Source organism: Amblyraja radiata, chromosome 28 (genome assembly GCF_010909765.2).
Source record: "Amblyraja radiata isolate CabotCenter1 chromosome 28, sAmbRad1.1.pri, whole genome shotgun sequence".
Lineage (NCBI taxonomy): Eukaryota > Metazoa > Chordata > Chondrichthyes > Rajiformes > Rajidae > Amblyraja > Amblyraja radiata.
In genome coordinates this window covers 9142530-9169305 of record NC_045983.1, presented here as the reverse complement: position 1 = coordinate 9169305, position 26776 = coordinate 9142530, and the positions used below count along the sequence as shown (strand labels likewise).

At 47.7% G+C, this 26776-nt stretch overlaps 1 protein-coding gene across 4 annotated transcripts; it reads left to right on the top strand.

The window, feature by feature from the left end:
• On the top strand, nt 1–26776 carry LOC116988807 (aldehyde dehydrogenase family 3 member A2-like). 4 transcript variants are annotated; one of them, XM_033045726.1, is made up of 11 exons: nt 1–34; nt 467–696; nt 6046–6277; nt 7814–7899; nt 14966–15174; nt 16956–17073; nt 18079–18220; nt 19659–19825; nt 22157–22256; nt 23058–23293; nt 25229–26635. In XM_033045726.1, the coding sequence occupies exons 2-11, from the start codon at nt 535–537 to the stop codon at nt 25244–25246; spliced, it is 1470 nt and encodes a 489-aa protein (XP_032901617.1). In that variant the 5' UTR covers nt 1–34; nt 467–534; the 3' UTR covers nt 25247–26635. The 4 variants fall into 4 exon arrangements, with proteins under 4 accessions (XP_032901617.1, XP_032901619.1, XP_032901620.1 ...); XM_033045728.1 differs by lacking the exon at nt 1–34 and adding an exon at nt 188–337; XM_033045730.1 differs by lacking the exon at nt 1–34 and having other exon boundaries at nt 535–696; nt 25229–25257; nt 25288–26003.

The following is a 26776-nucleotide window of genomic DNA, read 5'->3' as shown; positions in this document are numbered from 1 at the left end:
TGCTGAGCTGCGGCTGGTGAAGAACTGACAGCTGGTGAATTTATATTTGCACCAACTTCTCCAGTCTGACAGAGTCTGCTCCTCTTGCAGAGCTTTGTCATGGTTATAGCTTAAAATATATATATATATTTTTACACAGTTTAGTTTATTCCCTGATAAATGAGGGATGAGTTGACTGGATCGGCGAATCTTTATATGTTGCTCTTTCAGCACAAACATAGCATTCGCTGAGAGAGTAGGGCCATAGCATTGGTGTCTGTAAGGAGACTTGTAAATGTGTGAAGCAGAGACATATAAATGTGTGGTGGAGGCATGTGAATGTGTTAAGGGCCAACAAGTGGGTGTTTTACTCGTTCTTAGGTCAAGAAGTGATTTGTTACATGAGCTAGTTATATACGTTTGCTACTTCCTGTATCGTCACACAAGTTTGCGACGGAATCTAAGGAACATCCTGTCCTCTGTTCAGATTTTGTCCAGGACTTGCCCCGTGTCATTGGAACCACCAAGGAGACATCTTGTGAGCTGAGGCCCATCATGGACCGGATAAAGACCGCGGTGGCCGGTGCTCGAGCTGCCTACAACCTGGGCAAAACCCGCCCGCTGGAATTCCGCCTGCAGCAGCTGAGGGCCATGGAGAAGATGCTGACGGAGAGGAAGGATCTAATCTCGGAGGCGCTGCAGAAGGATCTGCACAAGGTTGGAAATAAAGTTCACCATACGCGATCTGAATCTTAGCAAGCACCCCCCTCCACTCCCACCCCCACCATCCTCCATCTCCCCATCCCCACCCCCTCCCATCCGCCTCCCACCCCCACCCCCCTCCCATCCCCACACCCCTCCCATCCCCCTCCCTGTAGCTCAGTTGCTCGTGTCCTGGCAATGTCCTCGTTAATCTTCTGTGCACTCTTTCCAGCTTCATGGCATCTTCCCAATAGCAGGAGTTCTGAATGGACACACTGACCCATCCACTCCCACAGCCTCTATCATTTCTTCCTGTTCTCTGGACTGTTCCTGCCAGGGTAGTTGTGTCAAATGATGCACACCAACTTTTATGAATCTTCTTATACTGACTGCTTAAAGGAGCCATGTTGGCTTAGTTTTAGTTTAGTTTAGTTTAGTTTAGAGATACAGCGCAGAAACAGGCCCATAGGCCCACTGCACTAACCAGCGATCACCCCGTACACTGCTTCTATTCTACGCACTAGGGACAATTTACAGGAGCCAATTAACCTACAAGCCTGTATGTCTTTGGAATGTGGGAGGAAACCGGAGCACCCGGAGAAAACCCATGTGGTCACAGGGAGAACGTACAAACTCCCTACAGACAGCACCCATTGTCAGGATGGAACAAGGGCCTCTGGTTCTGTAAGGCAGCAACTCTACCTCAGCGCCACCTGGTGAAGGAATAGTCATAGATCTATACAGCACGGTAACACGCTCTTCAGCCCTCCTTGTCCCTACATTCTGAGCTAGTCCCATCAGCCAGCATTTGGCCCGCATCCCTCTAAACCCTTCCTATCCATATATGTGTCCTAATGTTTTTTCAAAGTTCTAATTGCACCCGCTTCTATAGCTTCCTCCGGCAGCTCATATTAGATACGAGCTACTCTCTGATTGAAAACGTTGTCGCTGAGATCCCTCTTAAATCTCTCCCCTCTCACCTTAAGCCCGTGCCCTCTAGTTATAGACTTCTCTACACTTGGGACCAGACTATGAGCGTCCACATTATCCATGGCCCTCATGATTTTTTTAATGCATCAATAAGGTCACCCTTCAGCCTTCTACGCTCCAAAGAAAAAAGTGGCAGCCTATCCAACCTCTCCCTATAACTCAGCACACACCCCAGGTAACATTATGATGGATCTCTTCTGCCCCCTTTCCAACTTAATGACATCCTTCCTATAGTTAGATGAGCACAGAATTCCAAGTGTGGTCTCAGCAACAGCTTGTCCCAAATATTTGTGCTCCATAGCCTTCCCAAAGAAGGCAAACATGCCGAACGCCTTCTTCCACACGCTGGCTGCCTGACTCGCTACCTTCAGGGAATGCAACCTCTCTGCTTCGTGGAGGAGGGATCTTTTACATCCACCAAGAGAGCAGATGGGGTCTTATTTAAATGTTTTGCTCAAAATATGGCGTTTCTGACAGTGCAGCCTGCCTCCTCCTCCTCCCCCCCTAACTCATGTTTCTTGGGGGCCGCTCATCTCTCTGGAGTGAGATTTCAATCCACAACCATCTGGCTTTCCAGGTTTCAGGAAGGCATTTGACCATCCGCACGGGAAGTTATTGAGGAAAAATTAAAGCTCCCCAGAAAGCTGGAGGTGTCTTGAGGGCTGTTAAAAAAAAAAAAAACTCTCTTTAGTTTAGGGGGGTTTTGTTTTGTTTTTTTCTTTTTCTTTTTGTCTTTTTATCTTTGTGTTTTTTTTCTACTTTTAAAAGTTTCCTTTTAAAGATTTAACTATATTTACATAGAGGTCGATATTCATTGTGTATTTTGACAGTGGTCTCATATTAGGTTATACCTGTTATTAATGTAATCCTGATCCCTATGTATCAATACCATTGTTATGTTTATCGTTATTCTTTTTGCTCTGTTTTTTATGTTTTATTTTTGTTTGTTTTTTTGAGGGAAAAAAACAATAAAAAGATTTTAAAAGAAAAGAAAATCTCCCAGGAGGTGTTGAAGTATGGTGAGAAGATTAACTATCAGGGAATATTGGTTGGTTAGATGTAACAATTGGTGTGTCATAGGGATTGGTGTTGGGATCTCATAGAACAGCACAGGAACAGGACCTTCGGCCCACAATGTCCACGCTGAACATGACACCACGATAAATTAGTATCGTCTGCCTGCATCTGATTCATATCTCTCCATTCCCTGCATGTCCATGTGCATCTAAAAGCTTCTTAAAGATCGCTATCATATCTGCCTCCACCACTTCCCCAGGCAGCGTGTTCCAGGCACTATCTCCCAGATCGTTAAAAAAAAACTTGCCCTGCACATCTCCTTTAAACTTTGCCCCTCTCACCTTAAAGCTCTGCTTGACACTTCCACCCTGGGAGAAAGGTTCTGACTGTCTATCCTATCTATGCCGACTGTAATGTTATATATTTCTGTCAGGTCTCTTCCTGACCTCTGGCATTCCAGAGAAAACAATCCAAGTTTGTCCAACCTCTCCTTGGAGTTAATACCACATAATCCGGTCAGCATTCTAGCGAGCTTCTTCCGTACCTTCTCCAAAGCCTCCACATCCTTCCTGTAATTGAGGCGAGCAGAACTGCATGCAATACTCCAAAAGCAACCTAACCAAAGGCCTATGAAAACTGGGTCTGGATTTTCCGACATATGTACTCAATGACAAAGACGTCAAGTTGGGAAAAGGGGAAGTACAACGGGATCTGGGCATCCTTGTACATCAGTCTATGAAAGTAGGCATGCAGGTACAGCAGGCAGTGAAGAAAGCGAATGGCATGTTGGCCTATATAACAAGAGGAATCGAATATAGGAGCAAAGAGGTCCTTCTGCAGTTGTACAGAGCCCTAGTGAGACCACATCTGGAGTATTGTGTGCAGTTTTGGTCCCCTAATTTGAGGAAGGACATTCTTGCTATTGAGGGAGTGCAGCGTAGGTTTACAAGGTTAATTCCCGGGATGACGGGACTGTCATATGCTGAGAGAATGGAGCAGCTGGGCTTGTACACTCTTGAGTTTAGAAGGATGAGAGGATATCTCATTGAAACATATAAGATTGTTAAGGGCTTGGACACGCTACGGGGCAGGAAACGTGTTCCCGATGTTGGGGGAGTCCAGAACCAGGGGCCACAGTTTAAGAATAAGGAGCAAGCCATTTAGAACGGAGACGAGGAAACACTTTTTCTCACAGAGAGTGGTGAGTGTGGCATTCTCTGCCTCAGAGGGCGGTGGAGGCAGGTTCTCTGGATGCTTTCAAGAGAGAGGTAGATAGGGCTATTAAAAATAGCGGAGTCAGGGGATATGGGGAGAAGGCATGAACGGGGTACTGATTGGGGATGATCAGCCATGATCACATTGAATGGCGGTGCTGGCTCGAAGGGCCAAATGGCCTACTCCTGCACCTATTGTCTATTGTCTATTGACTCAACAGATGAAGGCGAACATACTGTATGCCTTCCACTCTATCCATTTGTGTTGCCACTTTCAGGGAGCGATGGAACTGGACTCTAAAATCCCTCTACATCAATGCTGTTAAGGGTCATGCCATTAATTGTATACATTCCCCTTGCGTTCGATCTCCCAGATCGCACTCCAACTGCCATTTTTCCATGTACTTACGTAGTTGATGTATATTCTGTAGTATATTTTGGTAGCCTTCCTCACTGTCTGCAACTCCACCAATGTTAGTGCTGTCTGCAAACTTACTAACTAACCTATTTGCATTTAATTCCAAGTCATTTATATGTAATCATTGGCACCAGGGGTCCCAGCACAGATCCCTGCAGTGGTTGTGTGTAGGAAGGAACTGCAGATGCTGGTTTACACCGAAAATAGACACAAAGTGCTGGAGTAACTCAGCGGGATGGGCAGCATCTCTGGAGAGAAGGAATGGGCGACTTTTCGGGTCGAGACCCTTTCTTCAGACTGAGCTTCAGAGGGACGGAGAGCGAGGGAATGCAAGGGTTATTTGAAATTAGAGGTACCAAATCTGCTCCATCAAGGCATGCCCGAAACGGCACCTATTCCTTCCATCCAGAGATGCTGCCTGTCCCGCTGGGTTGCTCCAGCATTTTGTGGCTTATCTTCCCTACAGAGGTTCACTGGTCTCAGACCTCCAGCCTGAATAACAGCTTCCCACCGCGTCCCTCTGCCTTCCATGAGCGAGCCAGGTCTGAATCCAATTGACCAAGTTGCTGTGAACCCCATGCATCTTAATCTCTGTAGAGGAGTAACTCTGATAATAATAATAATACATTTTATTTAATGGGCGCCTTTCAGACATCTCAAGGACACCTTACATAGTAATCGGAATAACATATAATCGGAATATAACAAGTAATAAAGACATCACAGAGACACAAATTAAAAACAGAATTCAATCCAAAAACAGAAAATCAAAAACACAGTGTGAAGAGGGAGCAGCGGCAGCCAAAGCGCGCCAGCGTCCACTCTCTCTTCACGTCAGCCATCTTGGACACAGACCTACAGGACTACAATTAGACAAAAAAATCATCCCCCCACAGTGGATAGTACAGTGGAGGAAGGCACAATGTCCAGTCCCCACCCCATGTTGACCCCCAAAGTCAGGCCTATTGAGGCCACCGCAATTGCCTCTACGGAGGCCCGATGTCCCTGGCCGTTCTCACCGGGTGGTCTTGCCCCGGCGGCGGGAGAGTCCTTTCGGCGGCTGGGCCACCTGGAACGGCCGCTTCCTGGTTGGAGCCCACGGCTGCCGAAGCCGACAAGGCCGCGCCGGTTTGGAGCTCCCAGGCTCCCGATGAAAAAGTCAGCGCCGCCCGCTCCGCACCGCCGCCTCTCCGCACGCCGCCACTCCGCACGCCGCCTCTCCGCTCCGCAGACCCGCAGCCCGGAGATGTTGCTCTCGGCGGTCCAGCGCGGCGACCCAGGCAAGGCGTCGCCCGCTCCGCTCCGCGATGGCGCTTCAACGCTGTGCCGCCGCCGAGGCCGAGGTGCTGGGCGGTCCCCGCCAGGAAACGGCGCTTCAAGCCCGCTGGTAGGCCACGAGGACGGGTCGACGGGCAGCCCGGAGAAAAGGCTGCCACACCGACCAGGTAGGGACCGAAAAATATAGTCACACCTACCCCCCACATTAAAAAGACCATATCCCCTACAAACAAAAAACAGGACTCACTAAAAACTATAAAAAAAACGAATTTAAAACGGACGGCTGCTGGCTAGCAGCCGTTCACCAAGATGGGTCCTCCTCCTCGAGATGGCTCCTCCTCCTCGATGGAGAGATTGATCACCAGGTCCGGGTGTAAGGACTAGGACACTGCGGCTGAGTGGAGAACTCTCTTGTAAATGACTTCCTTCCTCTGTGTGAATTTGCAGAATGATTTTGCGGTGCAAATTTATGAAATTGCGGGAATAGTGGGCGAGATCACGTTGGCCCTGAACAAGCTGCACGAGTGGATGGAGCCAGAGCACATGTCGAAGAGCATGATGACCATGATGGACACTGTGTACATTCACCGCCAGCCTCTTGGTGTGGTTCTTATCATTGGGGCCTGGAACTACCCATTGGCCCTGGTGCTGCAGCCGTTAGTTGGGGCCATCGCGGCAGGTATGTTCCCCTTTATTTCCTCACCCGTAACATTACCCTCGATGAGGAGTGAAGCGTCTTCTCTGTCCTGCCCGGGGTTTCAGTCTTAACTTCCGTAGAAATTCTGCAGTTGTGTCAGTCTTTGGTCCAGGAGGTGACGTTCCGTGTTGGGACCGCGGTGCTGGGAGCTCCAGAGACCAATGTCCTGGGCTCTGGTGGGAAGAGAGTGGGCTGTGGGGCCGGTCCACCCAAGTGTGGAGCTGCCATCCCCTGGGAATGCCGGCTTACTCACCTGCACTCATCCGGGATCTGGGAACTCCGACCAGGATGGGGATCGGGAGTAGGAACCGTGGCTGATTCCCGAGGCTACACACCCCCCCCTCCCGAACCCCAGTGTCATGTCCGCACTTCTGCAGTGGCGCAGAGGTTGAGGAGAGAGACAGCCTTGTTTGTCTCAGTACACTGTGGACACGTCTATTTCACCAGGAGAGGCAAACCAGAGGATGTCAATTCAAAATAAATGATAGATGTTAATAAATGTTATGCACAAACTCTCAGACAGGTCAGTAGAGAGAAATATATTGAGGTTTATTCAGAATGTTTACCGTGGAAGAGTTTAGATATCACTAGATAGTTACTTGACGTTAGAGACATCACTAGGAAGAGTTTTGAAGAGCCAACAGCCATTTCTCATCCATGAGCGTTCTTCAGCTTTAGTGAACCTGGTGACTTCAGCTGGAAGCTCCATGTCTGGTTTGTGGTCCCCCGGCTCAGTCTGGTTCAGCTGAACTGGGTCAGGACAGAGCTTGGTAAATGCACGAGAGGGCGAGGAGATTGTCTTTGGGTGGGTCGGAGGGAGAAAGGAAAGTAAACGTGTTCATTGGGTGGAGGGAGACGAGACAGATGAAGGAGGTTCCTAATGGAGGTTTAGATACAGCATGGAGATAGACCCTTTAGCCCACCATGCTCACACCAGTGGTCGATAACACCATGTTATCCCATTTTCTTATCCACACTCTACACACTTGAGGCAGTTTGACCCACAGTCCAATTAACCCACAAACCCACACTTTTTTAGGACGTCAGAGGATCCCGGTGGAAAAACAGGGGGTCACAAGGAGGACGTGCAAACTCCAGATAGATAAATTCCGAGATCAGGATAAAACCTGGTTCTCAGGTGCTATGAGGCAGCGGCACTACCAGCCGCGTTACTGTGCCGCCTGGGCTTTAGAATGGGGGCAGAGGTTTACCCGCTTGTTGTGTGGACTAAAGCTAGACCCAAATACAAGACTGTCCCTGAAAACTCCATTGGGGAATTCAGGAGAAGTGCAGCGAGCGGTGGGAATGTGGAGCTCCGCACCGCTGGGAGTGTTGGGGTGGATGGAAGTGATGCCTTAAGCAAAATCTCGGGGAACAGCAGCTGGAGGAGGTAAAAGAAGGACGTGTGGGAGAGGGCTTGGGTGCAGCAGCAACGCCAGCATGGCCCGGTGGGGCCGAATGGCCAGATCTGATGCCGTAAACCCCGTGTAATACTTAATGTTCCATTCCCATTCCTAGGAAACGCGGCGGTGGTGAAGCCGTCGGAAGTGAGTGGGAACACGGCAGAGCTCCTGGCCCAGCTCCTCCCTCAGTACCTGGACAAGGTGAGTGTGGCCGGGTCAGGGCACCACACTGATGATGGACCAAATGTACTCAGCAACCGGGACAATCCGTCCCTCACCAGCGCCCTGGCTGACCGCTCACAGGAGGAGCAGGTCCTGCCACACACGAACCTACATCCCCAGCAAAGTGTGGCAAGAAGATCATAAGATCATAAGTGATAGGAGCAGAATTAGGCTATTCAGCCCATCTGTCTACTCCACCATTCAATCATTGCTGATCTATCTCTCCCTCCTAACCCCATTCTCCTTCCTTCTCCCCATAACCTCTGACATCCGTACTAATCAAGAATCTCTCTATCTCTGCCTTAAATACATCCACTGACTGCCTCCACAGCGTTCTGAGGCAAAAAATTCCACAGATTCACCACCCTCTGACTAAAGAAATTCCTCCTCATCTCCCTAAAAGAACGTCCATTAATTCTGAGGCTATGACCTCTAGTCCTAGACTCTCCAACTAGTGGCAACATCCTCTCCACATCCACTCTATCCAAGCTTTTCGCTATTCCATACGTTTGAATGAGGTACCCCCCCTCATTCTTCTGAACTCCAGTGAGTACAGGCCCAGCACCGTCATCAGTCCAGGGATGAACGCTGTTGGGTTGGGCATTAGAGGGTGATGTGCCAGAGATAGGCAGTGAGTTTGTACATTCTCCCCATGACCTGTGTGGGTTTTCACCAGGTGCTCTAGTTTCCTCCCACACTCCAAAGACGTACAGGTTTGTAGGTTAATTTGCTTCGGTAAAAAGTTGTAAATTGTCCTGTGAGTAGGATAGTGCTAGTGTACGGGGTGATCGTTGGTTGGCGCAGACTCGGTGGACCAAAGGACCTGTTTCACGCTGTATCTCTAAACTAAACTAAAACCATTTGGCCCACCAGTGGCTCCAGCTAGCAGTGCAATCCTGCCAACCCCTTTCCTTGCTTATTCCTCATAGCCTTACAGATTACTGTCCCAAATGCATACCTATTTCCCCTTAGAAAACCCTGGTTGATTTTCTTTCCCCACTTCCACGGGCAGTGTGTTCCAGAATACTATCACTGCATGCTTGGAGATTTGATGGCCTGAATGGTTTTTTTTCCAATGGAGCGCTGTAGTTATAGAGGCATAGGGTCATACGGCATGAAAATAGATCCTTCGGCCCAACTTGTCCATGCCAACCAAGATGTTGCTGGTCCCATTTGTCCATATTTGGCCTTCTAAACTTTTCCTATGCAAGTTTCTTGTCCAAGTAGCTTTTAAATGTTGTTATAGTATCTGCCTCAATTGCCTCCTCTGGGAGCTCATTCCATATACAAAAATAAAGCTGCCCCTCAGGTTCCTATAAAATCTTTTCCCTCTCACCTTAAACCTATGTCCTCTGGTTCTTGATTCTCCTATTCTGTGTAAAAGTGTACATTTACGCTATTTGTTACACTCATGATTTTATGAACCTCTATACAATCACCCCTCAGGCTCCTGCACTCTAAGGAATAAAGCTCTAGCGTGTCTAACCTCTCCCTATAGCTCAGGCCCACGAGTCCTGCAAAAACATCCTCGTATATCTGTTCTGTAATCTCTCCAACTTAATGCTATCCTTCCAACAGCATGGCGACCAAAACTGAACACAAAACTGCAAGTGTGGCATCACCAACATCTTGTACAACCGTAATATAATGTCCGCACCTCTATGCTCTACATCCTGACTAAAGAAGGTCTATGTACCAAAAGCCTACTTTATTTACCACCCTATCTACCTGTGATGCCACCTACAGGAACCACCGACCTGTACTGTTATATCCCTGTGCTTAACAACACTACCCAGGGGCCTGCCATTCATTGTAAGCTTTGAACCTGGTTTAGCTTCCTAAAATTTTAGCAACACCTCGCACATGCCTCAGCTCACTGGGCCAGCTGATTAAAATCCTGCTGTAATTTTTGATGACCATGTTCACAGTCTACAATACCATCTGCTTTAGTGTTATCTGCAAATGTATTAATCATACAGTCATACAGCATGGAAATAGGCCCTTCGGCCCCACCTGCTGCTTCCAACCAAGATGCTTCTTAAGGGGTTGGACAGGCTAGATGCAGGAAGATTGTTCCCGATGTTGGGGAAGTCCAGAACAAGGGGTCACAGTTTAAGGATAAGGGGGAAATCTTTTAGGACCGAGATGAGGGAAACATTTTTCACACAGAGAGTGGTGAATCTCTGGAATTCTCTGCCACAGAAGGTAGTTGAGGCCAGTTCATTGGCTATATAACCATATAACAATTACAGCACGGAAACAGGCCATCTCGGCCCTTCTAGTCCGTGCCGAACACGATATTCTCCCCTAGTCCCATATACCTGCACTCAGACCATAACCCTCCATTCCTTTCCCGTCCATATAACTATCCAATTTATTTTTAAATGATAAAATCGAACCTGCCTCCACCACCTTCACTGGAAGCTCATTCCACACAGCTACCACTCTCTGAGTAAAGAAGTTCCCCCTCATGTTACCCCTAAACTTCTGTCCCTTAATTCTCAAGTCAAGTCCTCTTGTTTGAAACTTCCCTAATCTCAGTGGGAAAAGCTTATCCACGTCAACTCTGTCTATCCCTCTCATCATTTTAAAGACCTCTATCAAGTCCCCCCTTAACCTTCTGCGCTCCAAAGAATAAAGACCTAACTTGTTCAACCTTTCTCTGTAACTTAGTTGCTGAAACCCAGGCAACATTCTAGTAAATCTCCTCTGTACTCTCTCTATTTTGTTGACATCCTTCCTATAATTAGGCAACCAAAATTGTACACCATACTCCAGAATTGGCCTCACCAATGCCTTGTACAATTTTAACATTACATCCCAACTTTTATACTCAATGCTCTGATTTATAAAGGCCAGCACACCAAAAGCTTTCTTTACCACCCTATCTACATGAGATTCCACCTCCAGGGAACTGTGCACAGTTATTCCCAGATCCCTCTGTTCAACTGCATTCTTCAATTCCCTACCATTTACCATGTACGTCCTATTTTGATTTGTCCTGCCAAGATGTAGCACCTCACACTTATCAGCATTAAACTCCATCTGCCATCTTTCAGCCCACTCTTCCAACTGGCATAAATCTCTCTGTAGACTTTGAAAATCTACTTCATTATCCACAACACCACCTATCTTAGTATCATCTGCATACTTACTAATCCAATTTACCACACCATCATCCAGATCATTGATGTACATGACAAACAACAGTGGACCCAACACAGATCCCTGTGGCACCTCACTAGTTACTGGCCTCCAACCTGACAAACAGCCATCCACCATTACTCTCTGGCATCTCCCATTCAGCCACTGTTGAATCCATCTTGCTACTCCACCATTAATACCCAACAATTGAACCTTCTTAACCAACCTTCCATGAGGAACCTTGTCAAAGGCCTTACTGAAGTCCATATATACAACATCCACTGCTTTGCCCTCATCAATTTCCCGAGTAACCTCTTCAAAAAATTCAAGAAGATTAGTCAAACATGACCTTCCAGGCACAAATCCATGTTGACTGTTCCTAATCAGACCCTGTTTATCCAGATGCTTATATATATTATCTCTAAGTATCCTTTCCATTAATTTGCCCACCACTGACGTCAAACTAACAGGTCTATAATTGCTAGGTTTACTCTTAGAACCCTTTTTAAACAATGGAACAACATGCGCAGTACGCCAATCCTCCGGCACTATTCCCGTTTCTAATGACATTTGAAATATTTCTGTCATAGCCCCTGCTATTTCTACACTAACTTCCCTCAATGTCCTAGGGAATATCCTGTCCGGACCTGGAGACTTATAATAATAATAATAATAATAATTTTATTTATAGAGCACTTTAAAAACAATCATAGTTGCAACAAAGTGCTGTACATCACTAATCATTGCCAAAAAAGTTAATACACACCAATAATAACAATTAAAAGATGGAGTAAGTAAAGATATACAAAATAAAGAAATATGAAAAAACACTAAAAACAGGAGCAAAGTCTCATGCATGGTCAAAAGCCAGGGAGTATAAATGTGTTTTAACACTGGCTTTGAAGAAGCTATTTATATTTCTCAAAAGTGTCAGTACTTCCTCTTCTTTGAATCTCATAGTTTCCATAGCTACTCTACTTGTTTCCCTTACCTCGCATAATTCAATATCCTTCTCCTTGGTGAATACCGAAGAAAATAAATTGTTCAATATCTCCCCAATCTCTTTTGGCTCTGCAGATAGCTGTCCACTCTGACTCTCTAATGGACCAATTTTATCCCTCGTTATCCTTTTGCTATTAATATAGCTGTAGAAACCCTTTGGATTTACTTTCACCTTACTTGCCAAAGCAACCTCATATCTTTTAGCTTTTCTAATTTCTTTCTTAAGATTCTTTTTACATTCTTTATACTCCTCAAGCACCTCATTTTCTCCATGCTGCCTATAATTATTGTAGATCTCTCTCTTTTTCCGAACCGTGTCCAATTTCCCTTGAAAACCATGGCTCTTTCCGATTTTTACTATTTCCTTTCAACCGAACAGGGACATAAAGATTCTGTACTCTTAACATTTCACCTTTAAATGTCCTCCATTTCTCTTCCACATCTTTCCCATAAAACAAAATGTCCCAATTTACTCCTTTTAAATCCTTTCGCATCTCCTCAAAGTTAGCCTTTCTCCAATCAAAAATCTCAACCCTAGGTCCAGTTCTGACCCTCTCCATAATTATATTGAAACTAATGGTATTGTGATCACTGGTCCCGAACTGTTCCCCAACGCATACCTCTGCTACCTGACCTGTCTCATTTCCTAACAGGAGGTCCAGCACCGCCCCTTCTCTAGTAGGTACCTCTATGTATTGCTGCAAAAAACTATCCTGCACACATTTTACAAACTCCAAACCATCCAGCCCATTTACAGAATGTGTTTCCCAGTCTATGTGTGGAAAATTGAAATCTCCCACAATCACTACCTTGTGCTTACTACTAATATCTGCGATATCCTTACATATTTGCTCTTCCAATTCTCGCTCCCCATTTGGCAGTCTATAATACACCCCTATAAGTGTTGCTACCCCTTTCCCATTTCTCAGTTCCACCCAAATAGCCTCCCTAGACGAGCCCTCTAATCTATCCTGCCAAAGCACTGCTGTAATATCTTCCCTGATAAGCAATGCAACACCTCCACCTCTTGCCCCTCCAATTCTATCACACCTGAAGCAACAAAATCCTGGAATATTTAGTTTCCAATCACAGCCCTCCTGCAACCATGTTTCACTGATCACCACAACATCATACTTCCAGGTGTCAATCCAGGCTCTAAGCTCATCCACCTTTCTTACAATGCTCCTAGCATTAAAATATACACATTTAAGAAACCCACCCTCTCTTATTCTCTGTTTATTGTCTTTTTCATCTTTCTCCCCTACATTTTGGGTCAGAGTGCTACCCTTCTTTGCCTCCTGCCTCACACTCTGTCTACTAGCTTTCCCAATTTGAGTCCCTCCCCCCAACCGTTCTAGTTTAAAGTCTCCCCAGTAGCCTTTGCAAATCTCCCCGCCAGGATATTGGTCCCCCTCGAGTTCAAGTGCAGCCCGTCCTTTCTGTACAGGTCGCACCTTCCCCAAAAGAGGTCCCAATGATCCAGAAACATGAATCCATACCCACTGCACCAGTCCCTCATCCACGCATTTATCCTCCACCTCGCTCCATTCCTACTCTCACTGTCGCGTGGCACAGGCAGTAATCCTGAGATTGTTACCTTTGCAGTCCTTCTCTTTAACTCTCTACCTAACTCCCTAAATTCTTCTTTCAGGACCTCTTTTCTTTTTCTACCTATGTCGTTGGTACCTATATGTACCACAACCTCAGGCTCCTCTCCCTCCCATTTCAGGATATCTTGGACACGTTCAGACACATCCTTGACCCTGGCACCAGGGAGGCAAACTACCATCCGGGTCTCCTGTCTGCATCCACAGAATCGCCTATCCGACCCCCTGACTATAGAGTCCCCTATTACAATTGCCCTCCTCTTCTTTTCTTTCCCCTTCTGAGCAACAAGACCGGTATTTGTGCTGCAGGCCCGGCCGCTGTCGCTACCCCCAGGTAGGCTGTCTCCCCCAACCGTACTCAAACATGAGTACCTATTTTCAAGGTGTACAGCCACCGGGGTACTCACCAGTCCCTGCCACTGCCCATTGCCCTTCCTAACTGTGAACCAGTTGTCTGCCTCCCGTGGTTTTGGAGTGACCACCTCTCTGTAACTCCTTTCTATGACCTCGCTCTCCCTGACCAGACAGAGGTCATCGAGTTGCTGCTCCAGGTTCCTAACACAGTCCCTTAGGAGCCCCATCTCGACGCACCTGGTGCAGATGTGGACGTCTGGACTGATTGGCTTGTATCCCTTACCCGGGATACAAGCCAATCAGCTGCTTCCTCTAGTCCGTTCGACCAATCAGCGGCTTCCTCAAGCCCACTTAATTTGAAGTGTGATCTGCGAATGGAACGTTGGAGATTTTGGCTCCTCCTCCCTCACCACCAGCTCCTGGGCCTCTGTTGAAACAAGCCCCGTGCTGGGTTTTTGAACTCACCGCACGGAGGTCGCTCCTCCCTCACCACCGGCTCCTGGGCCCTATTTAAGAGGGAGTTAGATGTGGCCCTTGTGGCTAAAGGGATCAGGGGGTATGGAGAAAAGGCAGGTACAGGATACTGAGTTGGATGATCAGCCATGATCATATTGAATGGCGGTGCAGGCTCGAAGGGCCGAATGGCCTACTTCTGCACCTATTTTCTATGTTTCTATGCCCCATTTATGCTAGGCTCACCTGCCTGCGTTTGGCCCATATCCCTCTAAACTGTTCCTATCCATGTACCTGTCCAAATGTCTTTTAAATGCTGTTATAGCACCTCTGCCTAATCTCCCTCCTCGGGCAGCTCACTCCATACACCCACCACCCTGTGTGAATCATGCCATGCGCATTCTCGTTGGGAGGAATGGGATGGTAATCGGGCTTGGGGTGGCAGGTACGTTGAACAAAATCTGAGCCTGCCTTCCTTCCTCAAGGACGCGTACCCAGTGATCACTGGAGGAGCAGAAGTGGCAGCGGAGCTGTTGAAGCACCCCTTCGACCACATCCTGTACACGGGCAGCACTGCTGTCGGCAGGATCGTCATGGAGGCTGCCGCCAAGCACCTGACGCCCGTCACCCTGGAGCTCGGCGGCAAGAGTCCATGCTACGTGGACACCGACTGCGATCTGGACGTTGCCTGCAGGTTGGTGGCCATCTTGGGGCTGCAGCTTTGGGGAGCTGCTCTCCACACTTTAAAAAAAACCCAAAAATAATTAATTCAATTATTTACAATAATATGTACAATACTAAATGATTTAAAACAAAACCCACCACCATAGTACAAGTAAAACAAATATTCATTAATTACTATTTCCCCATCCTTATTAAGGATGCATTCCATTCCCCAGTGCCCAGCGGTCCCGCAAATCCCCCAGGGTGCCCATGGACAGTGTGTAGTCCCTCTCTAATGCCACCTGGGCGCGGACGTTACCCCGGAAAATGGGCACGTAACCCTGGCAAAGGGGCACTGCTCTCCACACTGGGGCACTGCCCGGGTGGCTGCGAGAGGCATTGGTGGAGAAGTATCTAGACGGGCACTACAATAACGTGACCAAATGACTATGGACCAGGTGGTGGTGGATAGATACTTGATGGTTAGCATGCTCGTAGTGGGCCGAAGGGCCTGTTTCTTAGATTCTTGCTGCAAGGCAGCAGGTTTACTGCTGCGTCACTATGCCGCCCTTTTTTTTAAACAGTCCCTTCGGCCCACCAAGACTACCCGCTTACATTAGTTTTTGGATTAGTTTAGTTTGGTTTAGAGATAGAGAGTGGAAACAGGCCCTTTGCCCCACCCAGACCACACGAGACCACACGAGACCCATGCACTGGTTCTATCCTACACACACTTATGGACAATTAACAGAAGCAAACTAACCTCCTGTTTCTGTGTTCTCATCACTACCACAAAGTGGAGGCGGTGGGGAAAGTGGTGATCCTGAGAAATAGCTGCAGTGTCTGCTCTCTCCCAGTGAGTAGTTGTGTTGGATGCCCTGATGTCCTTTCGAAGAAGATTGTATCAATGCTTGACATGTGCCTGTTTCCACCATATCGCTAAATGAAAAATCTAAAACAAAAACTAGTGTGAGCTGGTGATCGATAGTCGGCGTAAACTTGGCGTGCCGAAGAGACTATAAAAAATAGGGCGGCACATTGGCGCAGCGCCAGAGACCTGGGTTCGATCCTAACGACGGGTGCTACCTGTGCAAACTCCACACAGACAGCATCCATAGACAGGATCGAACCCAGGTCTCGGGATCTTCTGGGTTTCTCCCTGTGATTGCGTGGGTTTTCTCCAGGTGCTGTGGTTTCCTCCCACACTCCAAAGACGTGCAGGTTTGCAGGTTAATTGGCTTCTGTAAATTCCCTCTAGTGTACGATGCAGAAGTGCGATAACATATAACATGCCTCAGGCGACATGGTGCAGCGGCAGAGTTGCTGCCTTACAGCGTAGAGGTGGAGTTGCTGCCTTGCAGCGCCAGAGACTCGGATTCGATCCTGACCACGGGTACTGTCTCTATGGAGTTTGTACGTTCTCCCCATGTCTTGCATGGGTTTTCTCCGGGTGCTCAGGTTTCCTCCCAAACTTCAAAGATGTACAGATTTGTAGGTTAATTGGCTTAGTAAAATTGTAAATTGTCCCTAGTGAGTGTAGGATAGTGTTCGTGTTCAGGGATCGCTGGTCGGCTTGGACACAGTTGGCGGAAGGGCCTGTTTCACCACTGTATCTCAAAAGCAAAGTAAAATAAAATCTAGCGTGAACGGGTGATCGATGGTCAGCGTGGACTTGGTAGGCCGAAGAGCCTGTTTCCACGCTGTATCTCTAAACTAAAATGTCGGTCAAAGAGAAGGGGGGTGAACAGCATCAGTTAAACATTCAGTGTGTCACCTTTGGCCGCTAGTGAACAACTGGTTTGTCCTTTCCAGACGTATAGCGTGGGGCCGATACACCAACTGTGGCCAAACCTGCATCGCCCCCGACTACATCCTGTGCAATAAAAGCATCCAAGACCAAGTGGTGAAGAAGATCAGCGCCACTATTGCTGTGAGTACAAAGAGGGAGGAGGTTGTGCTGAAGGGCACAGCAGGCCGATCGGTGCCTGAAATGGAGAGACCAGCTCGGGTGTGGTGGGCGCTTTCTGTCTCATCTTGTGCAGGATTCTTTTTGGGATCCAAATTCAGTTTCTGACCAGATCCCCATGGCCAGTAAGTAAATTTCACCCGGGGTTCCCTCCCAGTACTGGCTGTTCCTCAGAAGAATGGAAGAAGGAAGATGCTATTTACACACCTCTATTTGATCACCATTCATCTTCCTGCGCTCCAAAGAATAATGTCCCAGCCTGCCCAACCTCTCCCTGTAGCTCAGGCCCTCAAGTCTTGCCAACATCCTCGTAAATCTTCTCTGCATTCCTTCCAGCTTAACAACATTTTTCCTATGGCAGGGTGACCAAAACATAACACAATACTCCAAATGTGGCTTCAGCAACATCTTGTACAACTGTAACATATCTTTCCAACTTCTGTTCTCAATGCCCTGACTGATGAAAGTCTTCCTGAAAGCCTACCTATGGCGCTACTATCGGGCAAATATGTACCTGCAATCCTACACCCCTCTGCTGCACAAAACCCCCCAGGTCTCTGCCATTCGCTATGAAGTCCTGCTCTGGCATGACTTCCCAAAATGCAGCACCTCACACTTGTCAGCATTAAACGCCATCAACCGTTGCTCAGCCCACTTGCCCAACTGTTCACGATCCCGCTGTAACTGTTGACACCTATCCACAACACCACCCACTTTAGTGTCATCCATAAACACATCAGTGTCTCATACAAATCGATGATATAAAAGTGTCGTCCTAATCTGTAGGTGCTGGTTTACACCAAAGATAGACCCAAAATGCTGTCTTACACTGAGACTCAGTCTGAAGAAGGGTCTCCACCCGAAAAGTTACCCATTCTTTCTCTCCAGAGATGCTGCCTGTCCCGCTGAGTTACTCCAGCATTTTGTGCCTACCTGTCGTCTTCATCTGCTTGTTTCGTTCTGTTCCAGGAATTTTACGGATCCGATCCCCAGAAATCCCCGGACTACGGGCGAATTGTCAACCAGCGCCATTTTAAGAGAATTATGTCTTTGCTGGAGGGAGCGAATGTGGTGTATGGTGGTAAAAACAACGAAGAGGATCTCTACATAGGTACGTGCAGCATCTGTGGGAGGTGATACAACCATTGTCTGTACTGTCACACAATGTACCATTGGGAGTAGAGTACCGCAGTGGGATGATGTGTGCTGCCTGCACCAAGTAGATAACCGTTCAGTGCACAGTAGCGCAGTAGAAGAGTCACTGCCTCACAGCTGCAGAGACCCGAGTTCGATCCTGACTACGGGAACTTGTCTGTTCGGAGTTTGTACATTTCCCCCGTGAACACTGTTTCCTCCCACACTCCAAAGACGTGCAGGTTTGTAAGTTAATTGGCTTGGTATAATTGCCAATTGTCTCTAGCGTGTGTAGGATAGTGTTAGTGTGCAGGGATCGGTAGTTGGTAAGGACTTGGTGGGCCGAAGGGCCTGTTTCCGCGCTGTATCTCTAAAACTAAAAATAAACCAAACTAGTTCACACACACTGACTAGCAAGATGCAGCTGAGGTCACTGTCCTGGCTCGGAACGTTCCAGAAATAATTCCTGCTGTTTTCCTTCCCGCATTCCATGACTTTCTCTGCTTCCCCCCCCCCCCCCCCCTCTACAGGGAGGTAGAGAGAAAAGGGGATGAGAGGGGAAAGAAGATGAGGAGAGGGGAGGAGAGAGCAAGTATGGGGAGAGAGGGGAGAAAGAGAGAGTGTGGGAGAGGGTAGGGGATGGAGAGAAGAAAGTGAGGGAAAGGAGGAAAACAGGAGAAAGGGAAGAGAGGAATGATGGTGTAGATACACAGAGTCGTTTACAAAGAGTAGAGGAATCAAGGACCAGATCTCCTGCCCTTATTTCACCGGCAGGAGTTTAGAAATGGCCGTAGGGTCTTTCTCCTGGCCGTGGGTGTGACTGGGACGGGCTCAGGCCCAGGTTTGGGCCGGCTGGGTGGGTGCTGGGAAAGGGTGGTCTGGGCCGTGGACCAGGTACGGGGAGGGGCACGGAGTTAGGAGGCAGCGGGAGGAAGCGGTGAGGTGGGACACGGCAACGGTACCTCATCCTTCCCTCAACCCATGGGCCGGGGCAGCCCTTGCCCTGGTGACTGTGGTCATGGGTTTGAGGGAGGGAGGGGTGGTCCTGGTTGCCCCCACGCCCGACCCTGACCCATTCCAGTCGCCTGCTTGCCTGCCGGTCGTACAACTCATTCTTCATTTGTACGGCTGTCAGGGGTTATGGGGAGAAGGCAGGAGAATGGGGTTAGGAGGGAGAGATAGATCAGCCATGATTGAATAAACCTGATGGGCCGAATGGATTAATTCCGCTCCTGTAACTAATGAACTTATGAACTGACACGAGCTGCACGGGGAGGTGCTGAGTGGAGAAGTGCAGGGACTGAGTCCACAGCCGATGGGCAGAGAGCAGGGACACAAAGCCGGCAGGCCTGTGACTAACTGGCCAACGCCTCACTCTGTTGATGATCCTTCCCGTCTCTCCTTCCCTCGCTCAGCTCCCACCATTGTGACGGACGTGGATCCCGACTCCAGGATCATGCAGGAGGAGATCTTTGGGCCGGTGCTGCCCATCGTCACGGTCAATGGTGTGGACGAGGCCATCGCCTTCATCAGCCGGCGCGACAAGCCTCTGGCTCTGTACGTCTTCTCCCACAACAAGAAGGTGAGGCTCGCTGTTTCCACCCACGCCCGTGCTTGGACTCACTCTGCCCAGAGATAATCAATGCTCAAAACTCTTCCACGTTTTCCCGGTTAAAACATCCTCCAAGCCCACAACCCTCCGGGATCTCTGGTCTCTCGTGTATTCCTGAATGTCATCACTCCACCATTCACAGCCTCCAGCTCCCAACCTCTGGAATTTCCCCTCTAAATACCTCCATCTCTCCCTTCTTTCCAGATTCTCCGATCTCTGAGCAAACGTTCTCTTTCCGCCCCAACACCTCTTTAGCAAGGGTCTGTGAAGTATTTTTCTCTGTGAAAGATGCTGTTTTACCACCTGTGGGTGATCACCTTGTGCAGTGTCGCATGAAGTGGGAGGACTGGAATTTAGAAGCCGGTTGATGGCGTGAGGGCCTGATGGAGATAAACCAGGGAAGGGCCTCGACGTTAATTCATTGCACTGATTAAGCAGAGTTCAGTCCCACTGGGTCTTCGTGGGGCAGGGCAGGGCAAGGATCAGATAAATGCCCCTGTCCCACTTCGGAAACCTGAACGGAAACCTCTGGAGACTTTGCTGCCGGAGGTTGCAGGTAGTGGAAGCAGGTAGGGCGACTGACAAAAACCTCCGGGAACCGCACGGAAACCTTGGGTGGGGCGCAAAGTCTCCAGAGGTTTCCGTTCAGGTTTCCTAAGTGGGACAGGGACATTATTAAGCAGCTGGTCCTGATCACTGCTGGGATGGACAGGGGACACACACTGCCTGAATCCAGGTGAATGGGTGAGTTCCCACAGTGTTGGTGCCAAGGGAACTATATATGATAACAACCGAGCCGTCCACAGTGTACAGATACAGGATAAAGGGAATAATGTATAACGCAAGATAAAGTCCAGTCAAATCCGATTAAAGATAGTACGAGGGTCTCCAATGAGGTAGATGGTAGCTCAGGACTGCTCTCCAGTTGGTGATAGGATGGATTTAAGAAGGAACTGCAGATGCTGGAAAATCGAAGGTAGACAAAAGTGCTGGAGAAACTCAGCGGGTGCAGCAGCATCTATGGAGCGAAGGAAATAGGCAACGTTTCGGGCCGAAACGTTGCCTATTTCCTTCGCTCCATAGATGCTGCTGCACCTGCTGAGTTTCTCCAGTACTTTTGTCTACCTGGTGATAGGATGATTCAGTTGCCTGATGATAGCGGGGAAGAAACTTGTTCCTCAATCTGGAGGCATGCGTTTTCACACATCTGATGGGAGAGGGGAGAAGAGGGAATGACTGGGGTGAGACTCGTCGTTGATTACGCTGTGATGCGTCAACCCTATCATGCTGTGGACCATCCCGATAAAATACTTTCTACAGCGCTTCTGTAGAAGTTGGTGAGAGTTTTTAGGGACATGCCAAACTTCCGTAGCCTTCTAAGGAAGTAGAATCGTTGATGTGCTGTCTATACGGCTAGTCCAGGACAGGTTGCTGGTGATATTCACTCCAAGGTACTTCATTTAGCGCTGTCAATATATACTGGGGTATATGTACCACTTCACTTCCTGTAGTCGATCACTATCCCCTTTGCCTTGCTGACACTTACAGCCCAGTGGTATGAATATTGATTTCTCTAACTTCAGGTAGCCCCGGCATTCCCTCTCTCTCTATCCCTCCCCACCCAAGTCGCACCAACTTATCATTTTCACCCAACAAACAGCTAACAATGCCTTTATCACCGTTACTTTTTTGCCTATCTTTCATTCATTGTTCTAAACCTACATCATCGTCTATATATCTCTCATTTCCCTTTCCTGCGACGTTTCAGTCTGAAGAAGGGTCTTGACCCAAAACGTCACCCATTCCTTCTCTCCAGAGACGCTGCCTGTCCCGCTGAGTTACTCCAGCATTTTTTTTTTGTCTATCTTTGTTTGAGAAACATAGAAAATAGGTGCAGGAGTAGGCCATTCGGCCCTTCGAGCCTGCACCACCATTCAATATCATGGCTGACCATCCAACTCAGTATCCTATACCTGCCTTCTCTCCATATCCCCTGATCCCTTTAGCCACAAGGGCCACATCTAACGCCCTCTTAAATATAGCCAATGAACTGGCCTCAACTACCTTCTGTGGCAGAGAATTCCAGAGATTCACCACTCTCTGTGTGAAAAAATGTTTTCCTCATCTCGGTCCTAAAAGATTTCCCCCTTTTTAAACCTCCATCCGCAGTTTTTTCCTACACATACGAATACTTGACAGTCTGCACTGTCGAGATGCTGAGTGGGCCTGATTATTGGAGTTTGGCTGCATGTTGTAATTGGGTTGTTATGTGTGTGTGTGTCTCTCTCTCTCTCTCTGCAGCTGATTCAGAAGATGATCAGTATGACTTCCAGCGGTGGAGTAACAGCCAACGACTGCCTCATCCATTACTCTATCACTGCACTCCCATTCGGGGGCGTGGGTGAGTTTCAGGGGTCTTATTTGGGTTCCTGTCTGCCCTGCCGACCAGCTTCGAATGAACCATGCGCTGTGGAAGGGAAAGTGAAGGGCAGCACAATGGCAGCACATCCCTCCATTCCCAGCATATCCTGTGCCTAAAAGCCTCTTAAATGCCACAATCACATCTGCTTTCACCACTACCCCTGGCAGCATGTACCAGGAACCAACCACTCTCTGTAAGAAAAAACTTGCCCCGCGCATCTCCTTTAAACTTTGCACCTCTCTCCTTAAAGCTACGCACTCGTGTCTTTGACATTTTCACACTGGGCAAAAGGTTCTGTCTATCCTTTCTACCCCACTAATAATTTGATATACTTCTATCGGGTCCAGGCAGCATTCTAGTAAACCTCTTTCGCACCCTTTCCAAAGCCTCCACATGCTTCCTGTAATGGGGTGACCAGAACTGCACATACTACTCCAAATACAGCCTAACCCAAGCCTCATAAAGCTGGAACATCACTCTTTTACTCTGTGCCCCGGACTGATGAAGGTACCATATGCCTTCTTTACCACACCATCTACTGGCGATGTTCAGGAAGCTACGCACTTGGGCTCCAAGGTCCCTCTGTGGATCAATGCCGTTAAGGGACTTGCCATTAACTTGCCACACGGAGTGTCTGTAAGACATTTGGACAGGTTCCTGGAGAGGAAAAGATCAAGAAGGTTATGAGCCAAATGTAGCTCGGGATGCTCCCAAAGTGAGGTTGAGTTTCAATGGGATGGTCGTACTATCTGGGTCTGTACAATGTGCTCCTCTTTGCAGGTAAGAGTGGCTTTGGGGCTTACCACGGCAAACACAGCTTCGACACGTTCAGCCATCGCCGAGCTTGTGTGTTGAAGTCGCTGGGCATGGAAAAGGCGAACAGTATCCGGTACGCGCCGTCCACTGACTCCAAGATGAAGTGGCTTCTGTGGCTGCTGGCAAAACAGGGAGAGGGCAAGAAACTGCAGCTCATTGGGTTTCTCATCCTAGGAGCACTGGTTTCCATTGTAATGAAGGTGAGTCTGAAGCGATATATATATATAAAATACTAAAGAGTTGGGTGGGGTCAGAGCAGGGTGTGTAAACGAGGATTGCAGTAAATAGTTATAGTTTACTCCGAAAGCAGATGGAGCGAAAATGGAAACAATAGCAACCTCCCTCAATAGAAGCAGAGTCATTGTTTTTAAAAATGCAGTGAATGGAGGATAGTCAAACAGGGTAGTCACGCAGTCACAGACCACAGAAACGGGTCCTTCAGCCCATTGAATCCAAACACCATGCACCCACTGACACTATCCTACACTGATCCGATTAATTAACGTGGATAAAACCAGGGTAGTCACCAATTGGATTGTCGGCGTACTGTCGAGTTGTAATCTACTGTGAGGTGCTGTTCCTCTAGCTTGCGTGTGCCTTATTCTGACAATGGAAGAGGCCCAGGGCAGCCAGGTTGGGACGGGGAATTGAAGTAGCTCGCAGCCAGGAGCTCCAACTGACCCCTGGTGGATAGAGTGCACGTGTACAGTGAAGTGGTCGCCTAGTCTGCGCCTGGTCTCACTGATGCAGAGGAGGACACACAGAGAGCTCCAAATGCAATAGAGGTTGGAGGAACTGCATGTGAACCCCTGTCTCACCTGGAAAGGCTGTTAAATAGGATATAGTGTCTTGATTTAGAGCGATGTTGCACCATAACAGGCCCTTCAGCCTTCTGAGTCTGCATAGACCAACAACCTCCCGTTTACACTAATCCTATGTTAATCCCAAGTTTAATACTACTTCATTTCTATTAGAGCTAAATGAATCAAGGGATACGGGGGGGAAAGCAGGAACGGGGTACTGATTTTAGATGATCAAGCATGATCATATTGAATGGCAGTGATGGCTCGAACTATTGGCTATTTCATGCACATAACCAACCTTCACTAAGTGTAGTCGGTCCGTAATTTCTTCATTACACAAACTGTCCATTCCAGGTATCTGTGTTGTAAATCAGGGTTGCCAGGTGGAGCGAGAGATCAAAGAGGTCATCTATGTGGAGCCTGGTGATGTGGGTGAGGTCCCCAATGAATATTTTTCATCTACATTCATTAAGGAGAAGATGTTTGGGGAGAGATGTGCGGGTGAGGCAAACATCTTTGGCAAGGTCCAGTTATCTCCACCCTGGTTTCCCGTGGCAACCTGACCCTGGTCTTCTGGAGATGGAGATGAGGAGGAATATCTTTAACCAGAGGGTGGTGAATCGGTGGAATTTCTTGCCGCAGATGGATGTGGAGGCCAAATCATTGGGTATTTTGAAAGCAGAGGTTCTTGATTAGTAAGGGTGACAAAGGTTACAGGGAGAAGGCAGGAGAATGGGGTTGAGAGGGGAGAGTAGATCAACCATCATTGAATGGCTGAATAGACTTGATGGGCTGAATGGCCTAATTCTGAACGTGGAGATTTATTAAGCATAGATCAGTCTGAAGAAGGGGTTCGGCCCGAAACGTTACCTATCTCCTTCGCTCCATAGATGCTGCTGCACCCGCTGAGTTTCTCCAGCATTTTTGTGTACCTTTTATTAAGCATTATGCTTTCCATGACATCTAACATCTTAATACTGACCCTTAGCTAATTTCAGATTAGAGGTCTCTGGATGATTTTGCTTTAAGGGCCTGTCACACTTTCACGACCTAATTCACGACCTGTTTTACTCGTGGACATTTTTCATCATGTTGAAAAATCGCCCCGACCTACTTGATGCCACGAGTACCTATGACTAGCATCACGTCCTAGCTACGACCTACCTATGACCTCCTACGACCTCGTGACGACCATGCAGCGAGTATGAGTCAAGGGCAAACTCGGCAGAGGTCGTGAATTAGGTTGTGAAAGTGGGACGGGCCCTTTAGGGTGCTCTTTATACTTTGTGGATGGAGAACAACACTTTCTAACTCTGCATTTCTTTCCTCCAGTTTTACTTCACATGGTAATCGACCCAATTGTCCTGACAACCGCACAGAATCAGCGTCAGATTTATGGAATCGGGAGTCACCAGGCTCGACGGAAAACTGGTCAAACAAGCCGCTTAACATAACCTACCTTCACTAAGAAGCCACTTAACAAAATAACCCTTGCGTAGAACATCCTATCAGACCGCCACAGAACGTAATCACATTCCATTTAAAGATTGATTGAAGGAGCAAGCACCAGTCGAGGATCGTGGATCAAATGGCCTGCCAGGCTGTAACGTCAGATTTTCCAGCACATTCTCCATGTGACCTTTCTAAACTTTGAGCTCAAGACTAATAATCGTCTCTTTTATGTCTGAGTCTGGCCGCACACCCAGTTTGCTGAGATTTTATATTAATTTCATCTTTAATTGTAACGCAAACATTTGTTGGCTGGCTGGAAATTTCTGTAGGAAATTTATTTTTTCCTTTGGATTTTTACTGGGTTTTTTTGTTTTCTTTTTCAGCAAGTTTGACATGAAATATTTCTATCCAGCATCAAAGGTAGCAGGATGCCCAGACCCAATCTTACTTCAGTTCAGGTTGAGCTTCTGCAATCTTATTCAATGCTTTATAAAAGAATCTCTGCCTCTTTTTCTCTGCCTCTTTTTTTCTGCCTCTTTTTCACTGCCTCTTTTTCACTGCCTCTTTTTTTCTGCCTCTTTTTCACTGCCTCTTTTTCACTGCTTCTTTTTCACTGCCTCTTTTTCACTGCCTCTTTTTCTCTGCCTCTTTTTTTTCTGCCTCTTTTTCTCTGCCTCTCTCTCACTTTTTCTCCCGTTTTCTCTCTCACTTTCTTTCCCTCTTTCTCCCTCTCGCTTTACCTCTCCCTTTCTCCCTCTTGCTCTCTTCCTCCTTCTCTCTCGCTTTTTCATCCCACTTTTTCTCTCGCTTTCCCTCCCCTTTCATTCCTTCGCTCTTTCGTGCCCTCGCTCTCTTTTGAATGTTCGGACTTTACGGTCCCAGCAGCCGTAATATATTGTTAAGTAGTATTGCGGATTAATCTGATCAAAAGCCACATTTACCTTTTGTTGAAAGCATCTGGTCGCAGACTGCAGTGCCTGAGTGGATCCCAGGCAGATCCTCCCATCAGGTTCCTGAAGCTGGTGGGTTCAAGTCCCACGCCAGGCCTTCCAGTACGAGACCCCAATCCAATTCACCAGAGCAGTGCTGAGGGGGTGGTGCGCTGTCAGAGGTGCCACCTTGAACATATGACCTTGAGCTAAGGCTATCCTTATGTTGAAGATAAGCATAAGCATTTGTCTCGGTGACTCCGTCAGCATTACTAGTTCATTATCCCAGGAGCTTCAAATAGCTGTTGTATCCTAATACTGTAACTGTGAACACACTGCAAAAAAAACCCATTGAATTTGCTGGAAAGCACTGTGCTAGATCCTGAGAGAGAAGTAAAAGGTCCTATAGAAATGAGAGGATTTCAGCAGAAAAATGGTTCTGCTATTGATCAATGTAACGTGCACTTACTTGTAGCTTAAATAAAACATTTTGATTGCA